This window comes from Ranitomeya imitator, chromosome 1 (assembly GCF_032444005.1).
Source record: "Ranitomeya imitator isolate aRanImi1 chromosome 1, aRanImi1.pri, whole genome shotgun sequence".
In the NCBI taxonomy this organism is placed as follows: domain Eukaryota; kingdom Metazoa; phylum Chordata; class Amphibia; order Anura; family Dendrobatidae; genus Ranitomeya; species Ranitomeya imitator.
In genome coordinates, this window is record NC_091282.1 from 703,147,341 (window position 1) to 703,172,198 (window position 24,858).

General features: G+C 44.7%; 1 protein-coding gene across 1 annotated transcript in view; it reads left to right on the forward strand.

The window, feature by feature from the left end:
- Window positions 1-24,858, forward strand: part of EIF2AK4 (eukaryotic translation initiation factor 2 alpha kinase 4) — a 152,168-nt gene that overhangs the window by 110,807 nt on the left and 16,503 nt on the right. Inside the window, exons 22-33 of the mRNA XM_069731721.1 lie at window positions 24-99; window positions 554-675; window positions 3,198-3,247; window positions 4,927-5,095; window positions 5,767-5,883; window positions 6,300-6,365; window positions 6,893-7,069; window positions 11,410-11,544; window positions 13,990-14,100; window positions 15,474-15,596; window positions 18,799-18,885; window positions 19,746-19,858. Of these exons, the coding sequence (XP_069587822.1) occupies window positions 24-99; window positions 554-675; window positions 3,198-3,247; window positions 4,927-5,095; window positions 5,767-5,883; window positions 6,300-6,365; window positions 6,893-7,069; window positions 11,410-11,544; window positions 13,990-14,100; window positions 15,474-15,596; window positions 18,799-18,885; window positions 19,746-19,858 (1,346 nt within the window). The remainder of the gene's footprint in view (window positions 1-23; window positions 100-553; window positions 676-3,197; window positions 3,248-4,926; window positions 5,096-5,766; window positions 5,884-6,299; window positions 6,366-6,892; window positions 7,070-11,409; window positions 11,545-13,989; window positions 14,101-15,473; window positions 15,597-18,798; window positions 18,886-19,745; window positions 19,859-24,858) is intronic.

The window sequence follows — 24,858 nt, forward strand, 5'->3', positions numbered from 1 at the left end:
ACCAGTCTTTCATTGTTTTTCAGGGTAGTTTCTCTGTCCGATCAGCTAGGATACATCATCACGTGTGTGAGACGGTGTGCCGTGTATTTAAAAGACATGGTAAGTCCACAATTCTGGTGAGTTCATGTTGTCCATGCTATGATCCCTGAACATCTTGGATCTTTTAATTCGACGAAGACCTGAATTTTGCTTCTTCTTAGCTTTTCAAGTGCTGAATATTGGAAGCAGTATTTGGGCTGCAGAAAGTCAGGGGGTTTAGTTCCTTCCTCTTTATATTAAGAAAGAATGAGAGGGAAGGAATCTGCATAAAAGATCACATATGCTGTCATGTTTTCATGCAGCTTTCTCCACTTCCAATCTTTTTTAATAGACCGAGAAGAAGGAACTAAAACTCATGACTTTCAGCCTAAATACTACATAGGAGCGCCTCCTCCTAACTAAACATGTTTCCCAGACTTGGTTATAAGAATTACGTTTATACTGTTATCTCTGCAGTAAAAAAAAAAAAAAAGCAAACTAAGACAGCTGACTTTTCTCTATTTCTCTGGTTTAGGAGCTGTGAAGTTACATACGCCTTTATTAATGCCTCGAAGCAAGATGGTGTCAGAAAGTGGTGAATCTGCATGTTTCATGGACCACAGTGGTATGCTTGTCACTCTGCCATACAATCTCAGGGTATGTATTGTCTCAACTATAATCCACTTCTCATTGGTTACATATTTTTTTTGTTTTTAATAAATGCATAAGTTACTTCTTAAGAGTATATACTTGGGTAGAGATACAGTGTGTACGGAAAGTGTTCAGACCCCTTTTACATTTTTCACTCTTTGTTTCATTGCAGCCATTTGGTAAATTCAAAAAAGTTCATTTTTATCTCATTAATGTACACTCTGCACCCCATCTTGACTGAAAAAAACAGAAATGTAGTAATTTTTGCAAATTTATTAAAGAAAAACTGAGATATCTCATGGTCATAAGTATTCAGACTTTTTGCTCAGTATTGAGTAGAAGCACCCTTTTGAGCTAGTACAGCCATTCGCCGCCTTGGGAATGATGCAACAAGTTTTTCACACCTGGATTTGCGGATCCTCTGCCATTCTTCCTTGCAAAATCCTCTCCAGTTCTGTCAGGTTGGATGGTGAACGTTGGTGCGCATAAAAAGCGCAAACGCATGCAAAAAAACGCAGCATTATCATGTTTGCATGTATTTTTCCATGCGTTTGCAGTTGCAGACGATACACTGCGGACTCAACCGCAAATGTGAAACTAGCCTAAGAGATGACGTTTGTAGTGGTCATACCCAAGTGTCTGCATGAAAGCAAACTACAGTCAAAACCTTCAACCCTCTTTATTGAAGAACTTGACTGCAGGATAGGACTACATGAGTGTAACAATGAAGACATGTAGATGCTTGGTAAAATAATAAATCTATAGGGACTTTCTATATACAGTGGGTACGGAAAGTATGCAGACCCCTTTAAATTTTTCGCTCTCTGTTTCATTGCAGCCATTTGGTAAATTCAAAAAAGTTCATTTTTTTCACATTAAGAACACACACCTGCCTTTCCAAATCAAGTCCTATCAGTTTAATTAAACACAGCTGGACTCCAATGAAGGAGTAGAACCATCTCAAGGAGGAGCACAAAGAAATGGACAGCATATTTCTGCTTTTTTCAGTCAAGATTGGGTGCAGAGTGTACATTATTAATGTGAAAAAAATGAACTTTTTTTGCTTACGCATGATGGAAAAAAACCGCTGCATTTGCATGCGTTTTTTGCATGCGTTTGCGCTTTTTATGCGCACGCGTTTGATATTTCCAGGAGGGCGTGTCTCAATGGGTGTGCCTAAATCAGTTTCTCAATATGTGCAGGTCGAAGTACGCAAGCGCATCGAACGCATGCGTAATCATGCGTTCCCATAGACAGTAATGCGGTTTTTTAATGCACTCATGCGCATGCCTGCGCATATTTGACAGAAATTTGCCGCCTCAAAAATTGCAACATGGTGCGTTTGCTGCACTCAGCCGCACATCACAAAAAGACGCATGCGTAAGCAAACGCGGGCGAACGCTTTCACCTGCGTCTACAATGTTAAAGATATGAAATCAAGACCAATGCGGATGTATGCATCAGAAACACTGCGGACACAACCGCAAATGTGAAACCAGCCTTAGAGTAAGGCTGGCCATACACTTTAGATAGCTGTTGGCTGCACCATTGTCAGCTGACCGTTGGCGCTCCTGACTCCACTGTTCACATGGACTCTCAGCTTGGCGGAGTGCTCCTCTGTTCCAGCAGAATAGTCCGCTGTCCGCAGCAGAATAGTCTCATCTGATCCTAGGACAAAGGACAATGTCAAAGGACAGTCAGGACACCCCATACACATTAGATGATTGGCTGATATTGATGCGTTTGGCTGACTATTATCTATGAGAGAACCACTGCCACAATCCTCAGCCAGCAGCTTATTCCCTACAGAACAAAAGGATCTGACCAGGAATTGACATGATCTGTCGGAGGACAGTCTGTAAAACCCTATATACATTAGTTGTCAGGAATCTGTGGGTTTGACTGACTTTTATCTAATATGTATGAAGGACCTAAGGGATTGTATTACCTTTTTGTAAATGTCCTTTTGTCATAATGATCTTTTAACATTTGTATATACATTCACACATACTAAATCTGAGGATCTGTTTATACCAAGGAAGGTGACGGGCACAAGGGGGCATTCTTTGCGTCTGGAGGAGAGAAGGTTTTTCCACCAACATAGAAGAGGATTCTTTACTGTTAGGGCAGTGAGAATCTGGAATTGCTTGCCTGAGGAGGTGGTGATGGCGAACTCAGTCGAGGGGTTCAAGAGAGGCCTGGATGTCTTCCTGGAGCAGAACAATATTGTATCATACAATTATTAGGTTCTGTAGAAGGACGTAGATCTGGGGATTTATTATGATGGAATATAGGCTGAACTGGATGGACAAATGTCTTTTTTCGGCCTTACTAACTATGTTACTATGTTACTAAATGGGTTTAAAAATGATCCACTATCCCTAGCTGAAAATCGTACCACAGTTCCCATAATCATGTTGATAGTTCATAATCATAGGTTAGCCTCCTAATCATCTTCCTAGCCTATAATCATAGAGTATCTGCCTTTTAATGCTGTGGTTTTTGTGTTGTTTTTTTTCTTCTTTTAGATCCCGTTTGCACGTTTTGTTGCACGGAACAATGTAACGAACCTGAAAAGGTAACCTGTCAGGATTCACATCAGCCCTCGTATGAAAAGTATAGCAGCCAGTAAATGGAGGTGTTGCTTGTAGAAGCCAATAAGATCTAAACTTGGGCTCTGGATAATGGCTTAGTGGGTAGTATTGTTACTTTGCATTGCTGGGGTCCTGGGTTCAAATCCAACCAACGGCATCATGTTATGTCTTATGTGTGTTATGATGATGTCATCCAACTGCTGCTGTGTCACACAGTAAGCGCCGGGCAGGAAGCAGGACGGCATCGGAATCCCTGCAGCTCCGCTCCACTGCTATTGCCTGCCGATTGCCTTCAGTGTTAGCTGCCCTGCAGGGGCCCACCTCCGGAGCCCCAATGCAGCCGCTCCGGCTTTACATGCAGGCACTGTTAGCCTGCAGCCTCAGCCTGCGGCTAACGCTGCCCGGTATTAAAGTGAAATGAACATTCACCCCTCTCCACGTCCATTGGGGCGTGGGGAAGCGTGAATATTAATTTCTCTTAAGCAGCGGGGACAGGCTCCCGTCTCCAGCTGCTGCTCCGCTGGCACCATGTGAGCCCCTCTGACTCACGGGCCCCATAGCAGCTGGGTGTGCCGCTATTAGCGACCCACCACTGGCTAGGGGCCCCTGGAGCAGCGAGAGCCCTAGGCAGCTGCCGACCCTTTATGCCAGCAGGTGTAAGTGCCTGTGCCCACCGGAGAATCCTCCGGTTCCCCCGGTGGGCCAGTCCGACCCTGAATAGGTGAATTTTATGTGTGGCCCCATGGGGACAGGGGCCGATCTTGAAACATTACTCGTATTTGTGCCTAATGAATTGCTGCTTTTTATCTATAGAATTGTGCAGATAGCAATTTGTCTCTTATCGCATGAAAAATACTTATAAACTGCTTCATAGCGCTGATCTAGGTTTAGGGGTGTACAGTCAGCTACCATGGGGGATTTTGATAGTCCAGGCGATGCTTCCTGGGGAAGAAATGTGTGCAATTTAACTCTCCTCCACATTGATGCCACTTATTTGGAATTCGCTACCTTTTATAAGTTAAAGGGAACCTGTCAGTAGGATCAACCCTTTAAAGCCATCTATATGTTGGTCATAGGAAGCTAAATAACATGATACCTTGATATCTGCAATCCAATGTTTTATCGCAGAGAAAGCCACATTTTCCTTAACCTGTAAATGAGCTGTTAAGATCTATGGCCTGGGCATATATCTGCCTGAGAATCTGCCTCTAGAGATTATTATAAATGAAAGATGGTGTTTACCAGTTATGTAATGACTGACAGTCTGCTCTCCTGATCTACATGTCTCACACTGGTAACGCCTCCTGTCATTTATAATAAGCTCTGGAGGCAGATTCTCAGGCAGATCTATGTCCGGCCCATAGATCGTAACAGCTCATTTACATATTAAGAAAAATGTGGATTTCTCTGCAATAAAACATCGGATCGCAGATATCAAGGTGTCATTGTATTTGGCTTCCTATTACCTGCATGGCCATATAGATGGCTTGGGAGGGTAGATCCTACTGACCGATTCCCTTTTAATGTACGTCCCTTTACAAAAGTCGAAACCAGGGTCTCCTCCAAAAGGAAGAGGCCCCATAAGCATACAGCTGTTTTAGGTTCTTGTCCCTTGTCTTGGCAGATGTAATATAGGTTATAACTAAACCATATATGTATTCAGATACTGCATTGAACGAGTATTCAGACCCCGGAAATTGAACCGCTGTCACCCAAAGGAACTCACAGAATGTGCATTTGATGTGATCACCTCATCGGCGAACAGCTACTTACCAGTTACGGAGACCATGTATACTATATATGAGATTATCCAGGAGTTTCCAGTTTTACAGGTATGTTTATTTTACATTAAAAAGCTGTTCTTTTGGTTTTATATCAACCTATGTATAGGTTTTGGTTTTTGTCAGTTCTGAGTTGACTTTTGTGGGTATTCAGATTAGAAAGATCCTAAAAATACCTGTGGTGCCACTATTAATGTGTGATGGATGATGCTCCGTCTGCACAACGTATCGACACAGTTCAGCAATACTCGGATATGTCTCAGCTGGTTTGATTGCAAAAATAATTAAGACATGAATGATCTTTGCCAAAACTCACAAATTTGTGGTGAAGTCTCATGCTGATAACATTTTTGGCCAACCAGCACTTGTACTATGCCTGTAATTATAACACAGTGGTACAATTCTAAATTGTCGTCAGCCGTTCCTCCTCCCAAGTATGAAAGTACTTTATAAGAAGTGCGTTCTTCCTGCAAACCAACATAGTTTTGTGGTGCAGTGACCACCACTGTGGTCCTCCTTGGGATTATTCAGGTACGGACCACTTCGCACTGGTGTCATTGAGGCCATCCCAGTAGCGGAGATGAACGGCTTTTACTGTTTTGTAGAATTCATTGATATGTAAACGACTATAGAAGACCATTTTGAGGAGGGGGCATGAGCATTATTATTATTTTATTTCATGCTCGCTCATTGGAGAATTTTGACTATCTTTTATTTTATAGGAGAGAAATTACAGTATTTACATAAACCACACATCTTTATTGAAAGCCATTTTACTCCATTGTGGCATGCCAGAAGATAAACTTGTGCAAGTGTACAACATTTTGTACGATGCAATGGTGAGCATTTTTTTTCTGCTTCAACTGTCTTGCCCGACTCTCTATATATAAGCATTTGGCTGTGCCTGGGGTTCATGTGCTTTCATGGGGGAAGAAAGGTGTCTGACAGTGGCTCGTCTCCCCTAAAAATCAGGTGCTGAAATTCCAACAGACTGAACCCTCTCTCCCTGACCTCATCTATTGGGGGGTCTGGAGACACCTATTTACATTAAATGGCTGTCTAGTCACACTGAAACTATTCGGTTCATCCAACTTTTATCTAGTGCAAGAATATGTGACAGTAGAGCATTTTCTATCTTTCTCTCTGCGTTTTCTTCTGTCTCTCTGCGAGTGCGTGCTCATGCGCACTCGCCTTTTCTTTTTCTTTCTTTTTACTTTAATTTATGCTTTAATAAGGTTTGCTTTATTTTCTGCAGATTGACAAACTTACTAAAAGGGAAGTGGAAGCAAAATTTTGTAACCTGTCACTTTCAGTGAACAATGTAAGTACAGTACATCCAGTTAGCATCCCGCTACAGGTGCCTAGTCATGCTATTAGCTAGTCGTTCTCATTACACAGATACTTTGAGATCAGACCATTTCAGCTAGATATGCAGGCTGTCTAATGTTTATGGGAGTACCCGAATTGGGATCATCGTGTCCCCTGGTTAGAAGCTTGTCCCCTGCCTTCTATAGCAGATAAGACCGTATCACACTGAAATTATTATGATGGTTTCTTCTCTTTTTTTTTGCCCATGTGACATTGATGTAAAATTGACCTACACATGTATTCTGAACCCATTTGATCATTCTATTTTACTGGTCTCCCAAATGTACCATAAAGGGAAACTGTCACCCCATTTCCCCGCAAACCTATGTCGATAATTACCGTACATGTTTAGTGAAACCTTGGTTATTTTATTTAGCCCTAATCTTGTAATGAAGACACAACAAATAAAAATGTGAAATGGTGAATGATTAATTCTCTTTCCGTTCTTGTTGCTTGATGATGTATGCAGATTCTCTTTAGTTTCAGTTGAATCGTCTTTATAAGTATATTGAGCAGAAAGGAGAACTTCAGGAGCTCGGATCTATGCTGACTTCACTGACCAAACAAAAATCGGTAGTAGGTGTGCTGGCCAAACAAGGCCTAAAAGACCTGGAGGAAATTAATGGACTTGTCAAGAAGATGAATATTAAGCTCCAGGTTAGAGCTGTGATGCCATGTATCTTTAGCCTTTTTCCATGTTTTGTTTTTGGCTACTTTTACCTCTTGAATTACTGAATTTAATGTCCAAACTTTGTGTTTGCTCCATACATTATTATTATCAAGCTGCCAGACTATAAAGTACTTTTGTCTATCACTTAATTGGGAAACACACAGAACCATGGGTGCTGTGTTCCTCAATGCAGGTTCCAAGAAAGACAGAAAAGAAGATTTTGGGTACTTACCATAAAATCTATCACTTCACTGCGGGACACAACACCCATGGTTTCCTGTGTCCCCCAATGAAGGATCCAAGAAAAAGATGTTTCGGTGAGTATCCAAAATCTTTTTTCCCTTAGCACTTCATTGGGGGACACAGAAACTATGGGTGCTGTGTCCCCCCCCAATGAAGGCGCCAAGAAACAGATTTTATGTTGAGTACCCGAAATCTTCTTATCCTGCCAATGCAGCGAGGGGCTGTCTTAGGGGCTTAGTGCCAGATGATCTTTATTTTCACATAACTGGGTGCTGGATAGAGACGGTGCTAATCAATTTTTAGGAACCAGTCCAGTGACCCAATTCGTGATCTGTGTCTGCTGAACAAGAGCCCAGCACACTACTTCTCTGCATCCCCAGCTCTTCTTTTGATTAGTCGGCTTGTTATAACATCGTTGCAGTGTGATGCTCATGTAATGTCAGACCAGGTTGGCTAATCGAAAGTTGGTATGAGCCATAGTTCCCCAACTCCGGTCCTCACTGTCCCCCAACAGATCATGTTTTCAGGATTTCCTTAGTATTGCACAGGTAATAATTCCATCGCAATACTAAGGAAGTATTTGAAAACCCTTCCTCACACACTGACGTTGGGAAACACTGGTGTAAGCAATTCAATATGCAATAATTAGGAGACCCCCCTAATTCTCAGGAGTATATTACCAAATATGTTCATTGTTGACCTGATTACTACAGCTGGAATGAAGATCCTGGTCACGTTGTAAACCAGTCACTGACTCTGCAAGTATGTCACATGTGTACATCAGTGTAATAATAATTTCCAGCAATGTAGGTTAGAAATGGTGATGAGCGAACGTGCCGGGATAAGGTGTTATCTGAGCATGCTCGGGTGCTAACGAGAGTCCCCGTGGCTGCATGTTTCACGGATGTTCAACACCTCTAACGCACGTATGGATTTCCTGTTTGTTAGGTAATCCCTGCATATGTTACAGCTGTCAAACAGTCGTGAGACATGTGGCCGTGGGGACTCCAACATATTATTTGAGCATGACGAAGACACTCGGGTAGCACACGAGCATGCTCAGATAACACCTTCCCTAAGCGTGTTCATTCATCACTAGTTAGAAGTAGTGAAGGAACACTTCAGGAACAGAAGAATTTCTGCTGTGCCTATGCAGAACCTGAAGGGTGCAGTACAGGACCTTCCCATGCTCCTGAGTATCTGAAGAATGGAGAGCATACATAGACATTTTTTCCCATGTGCTTTGACAATTCATGTTATTATAGGTACTCTGGAAGCAAATCGTTTTCTCGCGCGCAAAAAAAAAAAGAGAAAGAACAGCGTTCTGGATTGTTACTACACTGTCTCTAATTTTTTTTTTTTTTAACTTGTTTTATTGAAGATTATACAACATAACGAGGTTACATTTTAGAACAAAAGAACGATTTTTCTCATTGGTCATTAATGCTGTCTGTCAACATTAAAGGGAATCTGTCACCCCATTTTTGGCCTATAAACTGCGGCCATCGCCATCAGGGGCTTATCTACAGCATTACAGAATACTGTAGAAAATGCTATAGCATTCCGATGTAACCTGAAAGATAAGAAAAAGAGGTTAGATTATACTCACCCAGGGGCGGTTCTGGTCCGATGGGCGTCGCGGTCCGGTTTGGGGCCTCCTATGTTCTTACGATGGCGTCCTCTTCTTGTCTTCCTGCCGCTGCTCCTGCACAGGCGTACTTTGTTTGCCCTGTTGAGGGCAGTGTAAAGTACTGCAGTGCGCAGGCGCCGGGCCTCTCTGACCTTTCCCGGCGCCTGCGCACTGCAGTACTTTGCTCTGCTCTCAACAGGACAGACAAAGTACGCCTGCGCCGGAGCCACGACAGGAAGCAAAGAAGAGGACGTCATCGTATGAAAATTGGAGGCACCGGACCCGGACCGCGACGCACATCGGACCGGATCGCAGCAGGACCGCCCCTGGGTGATTATAATATAACCTGTTAATCTTATCTTTCAGGTTACATCGGGGGCTTATCTACAGCATTACAGAATGCTGTAGATAAGCCCCTGATGCCGGTGGCCGCAGCTTATAGGCCAAAAATGGAGTGACAGATTCCCTTTAACCCTGCCCTTACAACCATAAGACACCAATGCCAGGCACCAAATATCACATACTTTATCATGAAAGGAATACTCCTCATCCATTGACTATACTCTGACAGCTCAGTGTCCTGCCGGTGACAGTGAAGTATTATCGTGGGGAAACACATGCATTAACGTTCTCACATAAACGTTAGTACATCATCTTCTGATACCTTGAAACCAGGGGTGCTCAACCTGTCCACTGCAATACCCTTCTGTGCGTCCCTCAACCGTCTACACAGTATCTGGTCACATGTATGTCCCATGTTATGGATGGTGGCCTGTGTGGTTATTTCTAGGCGCCTCTCCTGATAGACCTTATCTATCAATGGAACCAACACCTATAAGGAATCTATTCAGTATGCAGTTAATGTCTCTGAAGGTAATACTTTGGGTATATTGTGGCCCATGGGGTTGGCACGATCTGACCATGTGGCTCTCTGACCCAAAAAGGTTGGTGCACCTTTACTTTTAAACCTTCTTGTAGTACGCCTTGCTTGTATTCCTTTTTAATGTGACATTAGCAGGTTACACCTCCCATATTTTCACATAAATGAGGTGCCGTTACCTTCATTACATGTAGTTATGGGCAGTGGAGATTCCTATAGCCCAGTGTTTCCCAAACTCCATTCCCCATGGCCACTCACAGATCACGTTTTCAGGATTTCCTTAGTTTTGCACAGGTGAGAACCTCTGCTAATTTCTTATGTCTTGATGATAATTCCAGCAATACTATGAAAATCCTGAAAAACGTCATCTGATGGGGGGCTGTTAGCCATGAGGGCTGGGTGTGCGAAATGCTGCTATAGTCAGACCCTTTTGTGCTTACTTGGGAAAGTAATTCCCATCTCTTACGCTTAAGGTTTCTATTTATTTGCTCGTACACCAACGACTTTTATAAAACTTTATGAAATATAAGAGAGGTGACATTTGCACCATCTGTAAGGAAGTTTTAACCCCTTCACAACATCCGCCGTACATGTACAAATTGGAAGTGGGTGTATGGAGAGCCTGCCTCATATCCGACAGGTGATTGCTGTGTATTACAGCCAGGACCTGTGGCTAATAATCGAGGGTGGAGCAGAGACCCTAATTTTTTAACCTGTTAAATGCCGCTGTTAATCTCTGAGCATGGCAATTACCTCTCCCCAGCATGTGTGTGCGTCATTCTCTCCACCCATCGGCGTACCCCTGACAGCTTATGACTCCAGTGCCTGTCATTGCGGAGTTACTTTGAAACCTTGCCTGTGACCGGGCTTCAAAGGAGACCTTGATTTCTACTATATGCAGCAATGATCGGAGGATTGCATCTTCAAGTCCCCGAAGGGGCTAATAATAATTTAAAAAAAAAAAAAAAAACAATGAAAAAAATAAAAACCTAAAAGTTTAAATCCCCCCTTTTTACCATTCAAAATAATAATAATAATAATAAAAAATCCACGTGTTATTGCCACTTTGAGAAAAGTCAGATCCATCAAAATATAATAACAATTAACCCAATTGGTAAACTCCTTTTTTTTTGTCGTCTCAATTCAACAAAAAAGAGGGAATCTAAAGAGTCACTTCTATCCCAAAATGGTATTAATGAAAACATTACGGGTCCCCAAAAACGGTGACACAACCCAAAAATTTGTTTTTGCAAACTTCTGATTTTTTTTTTTTTTCACCACTAAACTAATAAAACAAAAACTGCACATGTTGGGAATTTACCACAAAATATAAACCATAAAAACAATTCCAGAAAAACAATGTCAGAATTTTTTTTTCTCAATTTCACCGCACTTCGAATTTTTTTCCTCATTTTCCAGTCCACTATGTGGAAAAATGAATGGTGTCATTCAAAAGTTCAGCTCACTAAAAAACCCAGTCCCTCATATGTCGATGTGGAGAGGAACATTAGAGTTCTGGCTTTCGCATGTTGCTACGCTTGATCGCACTTATGAAGACACGCTTTTTATTTTAGGTTGTTGTGAATTTCGGTCTCGTCTATAAGATGCAGCAGCACAATGGGATTGTTTTTCAGTTTGTTGCATTCATCAAGCGCCGACAGAGAACCGTTCCCGAGATCCTGGCCGCCGGAGGCAGATACGACCATCTGGTACGTCTTCAGTATAATGGATGGGGGCGGTGTGTGCAGCGGTGGAGGAGTTAATCTCCTGTCTGGTACGGAGTGTCACCACCTGCTGATTGTCTGCTGAAACGTTTACTGTCCTCATCTCCTCAAGGAAAAGAGGAACTGGTCCATTATTATTTTACAAAGTTGTGTTTAGCCCCGTCTGTCATTAATGAGGACATTTCTAGAATTTCCAAGGCTCTGGACATTTTTTTTTTTTTTTTATTAAAATTTCATGTATGTGTTCTTTTGCAACTTCCTTTGGCCACCTGTATCTCATGACCACGTTTAGGCTGGCCACTTATAGGGGTTATCCAGCCCCATTAAGTTCCATATTAGGAGGTGACATGACCCATATTGGCGTAGAAACTAGGCAGCAAACGAAAGCACAATAGGGTCTTAACTGGTGAGAACCAATTGCAGGCGCTAACTCACCTGGTGGGGTTGCAATATAGGAACATGCACAACAACATAAATCGTCTGCAGCAGGACACGGGTCCGCAGACCGAATATCATATTCAATCAGTAGAGGAAAAAACATGTCTGATTCTGCGATGTTGAAAAATCCAGGATAGCGGCTATTTCTTAAAAAATTGTTTTTGGAACAGGTTTGAGTTAACGTGTTTCAAGGTCACATAGGACCTCTTCAGGACAAAACCTAAAACGTGAAGAAGTCCTGTGTGAACTTGAAGTATGTTGACTCTAAAAACTGCTCAGAATAAACAATTTTCTAAGACATAGCCGACATCCTGGATTTTCCTCCACTGGTTGAATATGACCCATGTTGTTCTTTTGCCAAGTGTCATGCAAAAGTCCAATTAAAGGACAAGTAAGGAATGCACAAGACTTGGAAGCTGCCGACAAAGTCCACGTCAGTCGCACCACTCGGTTTCTGATGCAGAACTACAAAACGCAGGATAACCCCTATAAGTGCATAATCATATGGCTTGTCCCTTTTCAAGAACCTGTCTATTGAGCAGGAACCTCGACACTCCACTGTGTCCATTGGTCATTCGTGAAGTATATGGATAACAATAGTCCACCTTATACATGCCGCTCTTGAGTGATGTCTCTTTATCACCTAGAGAATTTGGATATCCCATTCACCTTCTACACACTGTGGCAGCTAGAGATGTGCTGGGTTAATTGTAAGTTTTGGAGTACAAAAAAATGTAAAAAATTTCTTTTTATCAGATAGACACCCCATCCACCCAGCTCTACAGGGAACTTGCAAGGCAGGATAGCTGAATCAGTAGTGCTGTGTCCCCTTTGTCCTAGCAGTCTTTGGTTCCCCATTGATCATAAATTGATAGAATATAGTAGCGATATGCCATCACTTTGAGATGGGAATAACACTCTAATTTACAGTTTGTTTGTGCAGCGCTTTAAATGGAGTCTATAATCTCTGAAATTCATATAAAAGTAAGCACGAGTCGTTGTAGGGGCGAGGAGAGGGGGACATGTTCTTATACAAACGAGGCACTCGGAGCCCCATGGCCAGGGCGGTCCAGTCCAGAGCACCTTACTTCCCACAATTTTACTAATTAGGGTGTTTGCACCCTTTCAGTGGCTTCCGTTGGGTTTTAGGGCTGAACTCCCCCTGCAAAACAGGATTCGTACGTATGCGCCTAAGGGCGCATAGTCTATATTGGCAGAGCCAACGTGAGCTCTGTCGTGCATAATTTTCAAACGTGTAGGCCTACTGGAGACAGACATCAGACCTAGTAGACTGCATCTGGGTGTCCACCTCCAGTAGGTGTATACACCCCTAAAATGAGGTACGGCAGAGTGCACGTTCGCTCTGTCAGCACCATTATAATCTATGTCTGAATCCTGTTTGATGGCGGTTCGGCCGTAAAGCCCCCGTCTCACATAGCGAGATCGCTAGCGAGATCGCTGCTGAGTCACAAGTTTTGTGACGCAACAGCGACCTCAGTAGCGATCTCGCTATGTGTGACACGTAGCAGCGATCAGGCCCCTGCTGTGAGATCGCTGGTCGTGTCGGAATGGCCTGGACCGTTTTTTGATCGTTGAGGTCCCGCTGGGTAGCACACATCGCTGTGTTTGACACCTTACCAACGACCTCGTTGACAGGACGTCCCATTGAATCATCATGAAATAGCATCGTTCTACAGGTCGCTACAGTTCGCCGCATCGCTGCTACGTCGTTGGGAAGATCGCACTGTGACATCTCACCAGCGACCACATAGCGACGCAGCAACGATCCCTGACAGGTCGTATCGTTGTCGGGATCGCTTAAGCGTCGCTATGTGTGACGGGGCCTTAAGACCCAGGAGAAGCCACATGAACAGTTGTCTGAATGCACTGTGAACGCTCCCTTACGGATTTTATCTTTAGCAGTGTGTTCCCCTGCTGTGTTGGCAGCTTTGTGACAATAACCATTAAGTAACGCTTTGTTCTGTCTTTTAGATTTCACAGTTTAAAGGACCTCAGACTGGATCCTTCGCTCTGCCGTGTGCGGTCGGCGTTAGCATAGCGATAGATAAGATCTCCGCTGCTCTTTCCAGCACTGATGAAAATGTAAGTTAATGTACCACTTCTAGTACCTAATGAGAAAAGGACAGATCGGTGTCATCATTTTGGAATTTTTTAGATAATTCGGAGAAAAACGCTGAGAATTGGCTGAAAATGTGTCAGTTAATGCGGACTGCGCGATGCTTTATTAAAGTCAAGCATAGTAACATAGTAACATAGTAACATAGTTAGTAAGGCCGAAAAAAGACATTTGTCCATCCAGTTCAGCCTATATTCCATCATAATAAATACCCAGATCTACGTCCTTCTACAGAACCTAATAATTGTATGATACAATATTGTTCTGCTCCAGGAAGACATCCAGGCCTCTCTTGAACCCCTCGACTGAGTTCGCCATCACCACCTCCTCAGGCAAGCAATTCCAGATTCTCACTGCCCTAACAGTAAAGAATCCTCTTCTATGTTGGTGGAAAAACCTTCTCTCCTCCAGACGCAAAGAATGCCCCCTTGTGCCCGTCACCTTCCTTGGTATAAACAGATCCTCAGCGAGGACGAGAAAAGCATTACCTGTTTTTCAGTGGAGAATATCCCTGAGATACAAAAGCTCCCTACAGCTGCTCTTCTGTCAGCATGATGCCCCATTCACACTGTTGTATTACCGCTGCATTGTAGACGAAAATAATTTAGCCCCCAAAATAGGAATCTTTCAGGGAAATGCAAGCAACACAGCGAGGTTGTTCTGGGGAAATGTTTTCCTGCACAAAATCCTGATGACAAAAAAAAACCCAATGTGTGTGCATGAGATTTCTGAAATCTCATAGGCTTTGCTGGTACTGTAAAACTCGGCTGAAATTCGCACAAAGAAAACCTCCTCAAAAACACCTAGTATGAACTTAGCCTTAATGGCTGGGGTGTCCCCAGCATGGTGCATCGTAGTCTTAAGGTCCCATAGACATTACATAACTGATGGTCTCCGGCTAGCTCTCCAGTCTCCTACATACGCATAAACGCTTGGCTCCAGTGTCTTTTATGACCGAGGCAAAAGAAAAGGATCTTACTTGTTCTCCCCGTTAGTTTTTGGGACATATGAAAATCATAGCTGGGTTATCCAACCAGGGACACTCTATACAGGACCACCCTACTAAATGCTCGGGAAACAAAATATATAATCCTGGTGAGATCCTGTCATCAAATATACAGCATCTAAAGTTCTGCTATAGCGATTCACGGGTTTTAATAGCTTTCTATAGCAGCGAGCCGCTGATGCCACCTGTCGTGGCTTGTAATGCTTCTGTACGCTTCGCTGTACTTTCATTATGTGCCCCCACGTACATTGCAGATGATAAATGTATATACTTGGAAATATTACAAGCCTCCTGCAGATATTGCAGATATTGATTTGTGCTTGTTAATTCCAGGTGAGCAGCTGTGACCTGCTTGTGGTGAGCGCCGGCCAGATGTCTGTGAACAGGGCTATCGGCATTATTCAGAAGCTGTGGACTGCTGGCATTACAGCCGAGATAATGTATGACTGGTCTGAGGCAAGTAGTAGCCAAAACACGATTAGTGATGAGTGCAAGTGCTCGCTATTCGAGTTAGCATCAAGTGCTCGGGTACGCACCGAGTATCGCAGGTGCTCGAGCGACCTGCTAGAGTCCCCGTCTTCACGCTTCTGGGGCAAGGACTCAAGCATGTTGTTCGAGGACCCGTGATACTCAGTGTGTACCCGAGCACCCAATACAAACTCATGTAGCAAGTGCTTTTGCTCATCACTAAGAATATGCAGGAAGTAAAGAAAAAAAAACTTTGAAAAACTTTTATATAAAATAACTTTTTTTTTTTTTAATATATATACAGATTAGATCAACTTTATTAAATGTAAAGTGGGAACAAATGAGAAAGGTTCTAGACCCCAGGGTTAAAGTGCATTTTACCAAATTTTTTAGGAAAAAGGGAACAACCGTTATTTTATAGTGTGGATTTTGCTCACTTAAAATCTGTGGCATTTTATTGTATTTTGGGGTTTGTATAGGGCAGTGGAAATTGGCTTTTGTTGCATTTTTTTTTTTTAATTATACAGTACGTCAACACACAACTTTCAGAAAAAAGTATCCCTGGCTTCACTTATGCGGCCCAGATGTGATTCATGCTGCCTGTTGTTCGGGCAGCATGAATCAGATGACTGTTTCCCTTTAACCATATTCTTGATTTTATCCTCATCCTTTGGGAAGTTCCTGAATAAATCTTTGTAACGGAGTTGATGTAAACGTAAATGTTGGAACGTTTCTATTCTTGGCCAAGTTTTACTTATTCAGCCCAAGCAGAATATTATGCTCCACTCCATCGGCCTCAAGGACACCGTTCTCTTCCTATCTCTCTGACCGATCCTTCACTGTATGTTTTGCTGGTTCCTCCTCCTCTCACCTTCCCCTTACTGTTGGGGTTCCTCAAGGATCAGTCCTAGGCCCCCTCCTCTTCTCGTTGTATACTGCCCCTATTGGACAAACAATCAGTAGATTTGGTTTCCAGTACCATCTCTATGCTGATGACACCCAATTATACACTTCTGCTCCTGATATCTCGCCTGCCTTATTAGAAAACACCAGTGAATGTCTTACCGCTGTCTCTAACATCATGTCCTCCCTCTATCTGAAACTAAACCTGTCAAAAACTGAACTCCTCGTGTTCTCTCCTTCTACTAACCTACCTTTGCCTGACATTGCCATCTCCGTGTGCGGTTCCACCATTTCTCCAAAGCAACATGCCCGCTGCCTTGGGGTCATACTTGATTCCGAGCTTTCATTCACCCCCCACATCCGATCAGTGGCTCGCTCTTCTTATCTGCATCTCAAAAACATTTCTAGAATTCGCCCTTTTCTTACTTTCGACTCTGCAAAAACTCTTACTGTTTCACTTATTCATTCTCGTCTGGACTATTGTAACTCTCTACTAATCGGCCTCCCTCTTACCAAACTCTCCCCGCTCCAATCTGTCCTGAATGCTGCTGCCAGGATCATATTCCTCACCAACCGTTACACCGATGCCTCTACCTTGTGCCAGTCATTACACTGGCTACCCATCCACTCAAGAATCCAGTACAAAACTATTACCCTCATCCACAAAGCACTCCATGGCTCAGCACCACCCTATATCTCCTCTCTGGTCTCGGTCTACCACCCTACCCGTGCCCTCCGCTCCGCTAATGACCTCAGGTTAGCATCCTCAATAATCAGAACCTCCCACTCCCGTCTCCAAGACTTTACACGTGCTGCGCCGATTCTTTGGAATGCACTACCTAGGTTAATGCGATTAATCCCCAATCCCCACAGTTTTAAGCGTGCCCTAAAAACTCATTTGTTCAGACTGGCCTACCGCCTCAATGCATTAATGTAAGGATCCCTGTGTGGCCTATTCTAAAAAAACAAACAAAAAAAAAAAAAAAAACAGGTTCCTCGCATTATGTTCTCGTCCCTTTATGCAGTTAATAGCCCTCTGTGTCTGTACTGTTACATACTTAGGCAGTTAACTGGTTCCTGCAGCTTTACATGAACACCCGAGCCTTACACTATGGCTGGTCCGAATAACTATAGCATTTGTTACCATCCACCTCTCGTGTCTCCCCTTTTCCTCATAGTTTGTAAGCTTGCGAGCAGGGCCCTCATTCCTCCTGGTATCTGTTTTGAACTGTATTCCTGTTATGCTGTAATGTCTAGTGTCTGTGCAAGTGCAAGTCCCCTCTATAATTTGTAAAGCGCTGCGGAATATGTTGGCGCTATATAAATAAAAAAATTATTATTATTATTATTATTAGCAGAAACTGGCCAAAAAATCCTGCCGGCACCATATACAGTACCAGCGATGTATCCAGCCTTTTTTTGTAGAAAATGATGCAAATTTATATGAATCTTTCGCAAGTGTGAAGAAAGGAGCGCACTACCTGGACGTCCGGTGCAGGTGAACTTTATTCCAAACACATAAAAGACATCTTCACGACCGGGGGTGCTGTGATAAGAGACACTGACCCATTGAAGCGCCGGTCGGGCGCGAAACGGCCGTCGTCAAGCTTTGCCGCATTCTTATCACAGCACCCCCGGTCGTGAAGATGTCTTTTATGTGTTTGGAATAAAGTTCACCTGCACCGGACGTCCAGGTAGTGCGCTCCTTTCTTCACACTTGCGATACATTTGAGGCTGTTTTCCTGCGGAGCTTCGCACCCAGGACTGAGCTTAGCCTTCAGGACACAGGTGAGTGGTTCCCACAGTATCATTGGCGGTGGTGCCGCCCGGCTGTTTTCTCTTTGTTGTTATATGAATCTTTGTTTCACTTAGCTACACAAGCAACATCTTGACGTTGATAGGATTTTTATTCTAAGGCTGGGTTCACATTGCGTTCATGGTGTCCGTTAGACGGACTACGTTACACCGCGGTGTAACGTAGTCCGGTAACGCCGCCATTGAATGCAATGTCGGACGCATCGCTAGCGCACGCCCACAATGGGCGTGCGCTAGCGATGTGCTGTCATTTGAGTGACGGACCCCGCGACGCGGGCTGCAGCGTTTCCGGGTCCGTCACTGCTAGCGCAGATAGAGCTAGCAGATGCTCTATCTGTGCCAGCGTGCTGCCATAACGACACTTGCGTTAACAGCAGCAACCCGTTAACGTGTTTAACGGGCTGCTATTAACGCAGTGTGAACCCAGCCTAATGGCCTCATGACAATTCCTAACTTTTTTGCACATTTTTAGTCGCAGGATGAGCTGCAGGAACATTGCAGACTGTCCGGCATCCCTTTCGCTGCTATTGTCTCTGATAAAGAAGGAAGTCACGTAAAGGTAAATAAGGCTAGATGTAATCTGTATGTGTATTTTTAATTGTTTGCTCAAGCCCTGTTCCTGTGTAAAAAAAAAAAAAATAGAAATATTAGATGCGTTGAAATGAAATTACAAATGCAGTGTAGAGCAAACACTTAAAAACTAAAGATTACTTTTTTTTGTTCTTTTCTTGCTGATCCATCTCAAAATGTCACTTGGGAGCATTTCATAGAAACATTACCAATAAGTTTGGTAATATATAAATAAAGATATATATATAAACATATTTTTTTATTCTAATTATTATGCTTAAAGAAAAAAATATTGTTAAAAATGCTGTCATACTTAACTGCTGATTTTGCAGTGTTCATTGTGCCTAACCATGCTTTTTATTTATTATTTTCTGTCACTAATCACAGTTACTGATGATTATTAGACGACTCCTGTCACAATTGTAATGAAGATACTAAACACAGTTACTGATGGTTTTTAAACGACTCCTGTCACACAGTTATAATGAAGATGACATTTGTAGACAGTATGCTTTTTGTGCAAATACAAAATTGAGAGGAAGAAAATCACACCAGCAGGCATACACAGTCTTCCTCTTTGGCCATAAAATGCTGTAATGATTCATTATGGGATTGATAGACGAGCGTAAGGGAAGAAAGCAGGGTGAAATCTAAATTCAAGATGGTGATTAATTGAGAAAATACGTAATTTGGGGTTAAATTCTTGTCCTGATAATAAAAATAAAGCTGACACCATGGAAAGTGTGAGTTGCTCTTTCCATAATGCTTCCTCACCACCAGCTGCTCTCACACTGGCTCCACTAAATGCATGTTGCTATTAACACGTCTCGTTTCTTTGGCTACTAACAGCTGAAGGCGTTTGAGAAGGAGCGTCAGACCGAGAAGAGAATCCTGGAGTCAGAACTTGTGGATCATCTGTTACAAAAGCTCCGTCTCCGAGGGCAAGAAGAACGAAACAACAGGTGCGCATGTGTGAATGACGTGCCACCTGGATCACACAGGACCAGTTGCGTCACTGTTTGCCAATCACACAGTATATAAGGGGTGTTGGCTGCCCCTAAGGGCAACATGTCAACTTATACTAAGGATAAGTTCTCACAGGGCGTTTTGCTGCGTTATTACTGCTGAAAATTCAAGGACATTAGCATGGACAAAGAGAAAAAAAACACGCACCTAAACCTGTGTTTTTGGCACAGCTTCTTTCCTGCCAAGAAGATCAGGTTTTGATGCAGAAAAAAAAAAGCAGCAAAAACGCCCTGTGTGAACTTACCCTAATTGGTGAAATGTGTATTCAATGTATCCCTTGTGTCTTCGGCGTGCTTGAATAATAATAATCTTTATTTATATAGCGCCAACATATTCCGCAGCGCTTTACAGTTTAACAGTTTCAACCACAACAGTCATAGGTAACAATGTTTACAATACAATAAAGCAAAATAAGACGACCCTGCTTGTGAGCGCTTACAATTTAAAATGAGGTGGGGGAGATACAAAGTATAGGTGTGTATTTACAATGATGTATTTACAATGATGGTCCAGCCATCTTCAGGGGGTGGGGGATAGGTGGAGATAGTGAATGGGCTACACACACAAACATGAGATGACTTTGATTAGTTAACATGGTAGGCCGCTCTGAATGTGTTTTGAGCGGACGCCTAAAACTTATCAAATTGTGGATGGTCCTAATATCTTGGGGTAGAGCATTCCAGAGGATTGGCGCAGCACGGGAGAAGTCTTGGAGTCGGGAGTGGGAGGTACGGATTAGTGCAGAGGTTAGTCGAAAGTAATTTGCAGAGCGCAGCGGTCGGCTAGGCCGATAGACAGAAATGAGGGAGGAGATTAAGGGGGTGCCGCACTGTGGAGAGCTTTGTGGGTGAGAACAAGTACTTTGAATTGATAAATAAGAAGAGACTGAAAGCGCACTCACCGGTATTTGAACAATCAGAGCGGTTTATTCACATGAGATCATGCGGTGCAGGGAGGGTATGTGAATACAAAGAGGATGACAGCTGTTTCGTGCTAGGTGAGCAGATCCATTGGATCTGTTGAAGTGCTCACCTAGCACGAAACAGCTGTCATCCTCTTTGTATTCACATACCCTCCCTGCACCGCATGATCTCATGTGAATAAACCGCTCTGATTGTTCAAATACCGGTGAGTGCGCTTTCAGTCTCTTCTTATTTATCATATTGGATCTGTTTTTCTTAAGCAGCACCAAGGTATAATCTTTTCAGCGGTTTTTTTGTTTAGTTTGTTTTCTGACAAAAGGCTTAAACAGTGCATTTTTTTGCCCCTGGAGCAGTAAGGGTCTAGCGTATAGCGGCTGTGCGATTGCATTTTTTTCTCTTTACTCTGGACTAAGTACTTTGAATTGTATCCTGTAATGAATGGGTAGCCAGTGTAACGACTGGCGAAGAGCGGACGCGTCCGAGTAATGATTAGCCAGATGGACGACCCTGGCTGCTGCATTAAGGATGGACTGGAGAGGGGAAAGTCGAGTAAGGGGGAGGACAATTAATAGAGCGCTGCAGTAGTCCAGGCGGGAGTGGATCAGGGCGACAATGAGGGTTTTTGTTGTCTCCATGGTGAGAAAAGGGCGGATTCTAGAGATGTTCTTTAGGTGTAAGCGGCACATATGGTCGAGCCCCTGCAGCTGCATGTCTCTTGGATGTTCGACAGCCAGAACACATGTAGAGATTACTTAACAGTCTAACAGCCGTGAGACATTCAGCCGTGGGGACTCAAACATATTATTCGAGCATGCCACAGCGACTCGATTAGCACCCGAGCATCCCCAGATAACACTTTTACTCTGTTGCCTCATTGGGGGACACAGGACCATGGGTGTTATGCTGCTGTCCACTAGGAGGCGACACTATGCATAATCTGAAAAAGATTAACTGTGGCTCCTCCTCTGCAGTATACACCCCTGGACGGCGTCAGCCTTCTCCAGTTTTTGCTTAGTGTCGCATAGGAGGCACACCTAAAGATTTTTTTTTTACTCCGTTTTTTCTGACGGGATTACAGATGAAGAAGAGGGTTTCCTGTGAGACTCCCGGCATGGCTCCTTCCTCGGCCCCCTATTACGGGGTGCCCAGTTGAAGTAGAGATGGCTATATCCCCATGTTGCTCCTTCCCCAGTCCCTCGGGTGCTGGTTCGAAGTCGAGACCCCCCCTCCTTCCCCAATTCCTTTTGGTTTCTGGGTTGAGGTCGAGGTGAGGATAAAGGCCCCTGAAGGTGTGACAACAGCACCCTCCCTAATCCCCCTCTGGGGGCATTAGGTTGAGACGCCTCAGGTAGGGCCTGTACAGGCAGCACTCTGCAGCTCCCAGCAATGGGCCAGCACACTGCGCCTGCATCCAGGGACCCCAGCCCAGCTGCGGGCTCCTGTTGGGGCCGGGGGGAGTGCAGGCAGGCATGGCACAGACAGACACAGGGCTCCCTGTACCCCTGTCTCTGCGGCAGCACTAGCTCTATATTGCCTCAGAGAGACCCCAACCAGGCTCCCCCTTCCGCTTATAGCCCCACCGCCATTCTGCCTTTAAATCCGGGGGGGTCCGGTTCTGATCCGACCCCCTCCCGGACTTTCGCGCCGGCCTGGAGCCCTTCTGGGCCTCAGGCATCTAATTTAGGCCCCGGCTTCGGCCTAGCTGAAGCCACCGCCTCCTCTCTGCCCCCCGGCCCGCCCCCCGTATGACAAATATGACACTCTATAGTGTCATAAAGGGGGTGGATCGAGACAGAAAGGGCGCGTTTTTACACAGCCTTGCCGCCTTTTTCTAGCTCTCCGCCCCCTTCTCCCCTTCTCAGCAGCCTTTTTCTGCTGCAGATTAACCCTGCATCTCACGGTCTGTAGACCAGGACCAGGCAGCCAGTCTCTGGGGGGCACAGGACTGCGGATCTTCGGCGCTGGACCTAGGGGCACACTGGTGGGGTAAGATCACAGCTGGGTTCTTTACTCAGCTGTGAATTCATATTACCTATAAGGCTCCCCTATAGGTTTCTCTACCCCTGTAAGGTCCTCTGCCAGCAGCCCTCCTGCACTCTGTGCACTATGCCAGGCTCAAGGTCCAAGAGAACCAGGCAGAACTGCTATTATGCACAGCCTGCGGGACCGCTCTCCCCAGTGGCAGCACGTACCCGCATTGCCAGAACTGCATACAAACTAATGTGTCAGAGCCCCAAGAAGTCCCTGCCAATGCCTCGGTGTCTAATGTCACGCCGGAATGGGTCACTCAGAGGTTGCAATCTATGATGCAGTCTATAGATAACAAACCTCCACATTGCTTCAGGCTCTGCAGCGTCATGCCTCGGCTTTGACCGTTACCAAGCAAAGGGAGAGCTTGACTCAGGAACAGAACGACCTGGCATATCCACGTCTAGGTCAGGATGCAAGCGGACCCATAGGTCAAGTCCATCTGCGTTATCCTATAGTACGGTCATCCCCTTCTAGGGAGAGACACCGTAGTTCCAGGTCATCTAGACCGTCCCCTTCCAGGGGCAGACAATGCAGATCTCCGCAATCCCCGACCAGTGAAGGCTTCCTCCCCAGCCCACCAGCAGGGGATGCCTCAGCGATACACAGGATTCGAAAGGCATCTGTGACTCCGACTCAGACAAGGAAACGGAGGGGTCTCTGATCTTAATCCCCCCTAACAATACAGCGCTAGTCAAGGACATAACCTCTTCCATCCATCGGGTGCTGGACATTTCTAATCTGCCACCAGAGGCCCCAAGATCTCCTTTGAAGGACCTCTGAGGCTGCCTAAGGTTTTCTCTAACCACCCAGAGTTTAAAGCGATCCTTAAAAAGCAGCTCTCACAGCCTGACCAAAAATTCGCTAATCGCAAATATCTGGAGGCAAAGTACCTTTTCCCACACCAAGGAATGGACAGATCCACCCGAAGCGGACCCCCCAGTCTCTAGACTAGCAGCACAGACCCTCTCTTCACTGCCAGATGGCTCAACCCTCAGGGACGCAGCAGACTGGCAGGTAGAACGCATGGCTCGTTCAATTTTTCGAGACGGCAGGGGCCTCCCTGGCTCCCGCGTTCGCTTCAGTTTGGGCTGCCAAGGCCAAAGGCCATCCTGGCTTGGGCCAAAAATGTACAAGCTGGCCTCCAAGCATCTGCCCCTGAGCTGTCGGACCAAGCGGTTAAAATAGCAGTTGTAGCAGATTACATGCTTCATGCAGCTCTGGATTCAGCAAGGGGCGTAACGAGGATAGCATCAAACGCCATCACGACTCGGCGTATCCTCTGGCTGCGGAATGGAAAGCGGATGCAGCCTCAAAGAAGTCCCTCACACACCTCCCATATCTCAGTGGGTGACCTTTTTCGGTGAAAGGTTGGACACAATGATATCCAACGCCACCGGGGGTAGGAGTATTTCTCTCCCTCAACTGAAACCTATACGCACTGTCAAAAAGTGTAACATCCGATTCCGATTCTTTTGGAATTCCTTGGGCTGGGTCCGTCTTGCGTCCAGCATGCAACCGTTCCCCACACAGGGACAACTCACGGTCGACGCAAAGGTCGGACAAGACCTGGCAGTTAAAAGCAGGCCAGTCAAAGCCCAAAGGAGGAAAACCTTAGACTTTTTTCCTCCTCATGACTCAGGGACCCCGGAAGACATCCCACCCGTAGGCGACTTTGCTCCTTTCAGCAAGTCTGGATGCCTACTACTGAAGACATGTGGATTAGGGAACTAGTGTCTTCCGGATACAAGATAGTGTTCAACTTCCAACCACGAACCGATTCTTCGTCTCGGTCCCTCCCCCCCCCCGAAACCGTCAGCCAACACTCGTGCCTTCCACCAAGCGGTTTCCTCGCTTCTTCAAGCAGGAGTCATAGTACCAGTCCCCACGGCCGTGCGCTTCCGAGGGTTCTACTCCAATCTATTCGTAGTACCCAAGAAAGGAGGCAGTGTGCGGCCCATACTGGACCTAAAACATCTCAACAA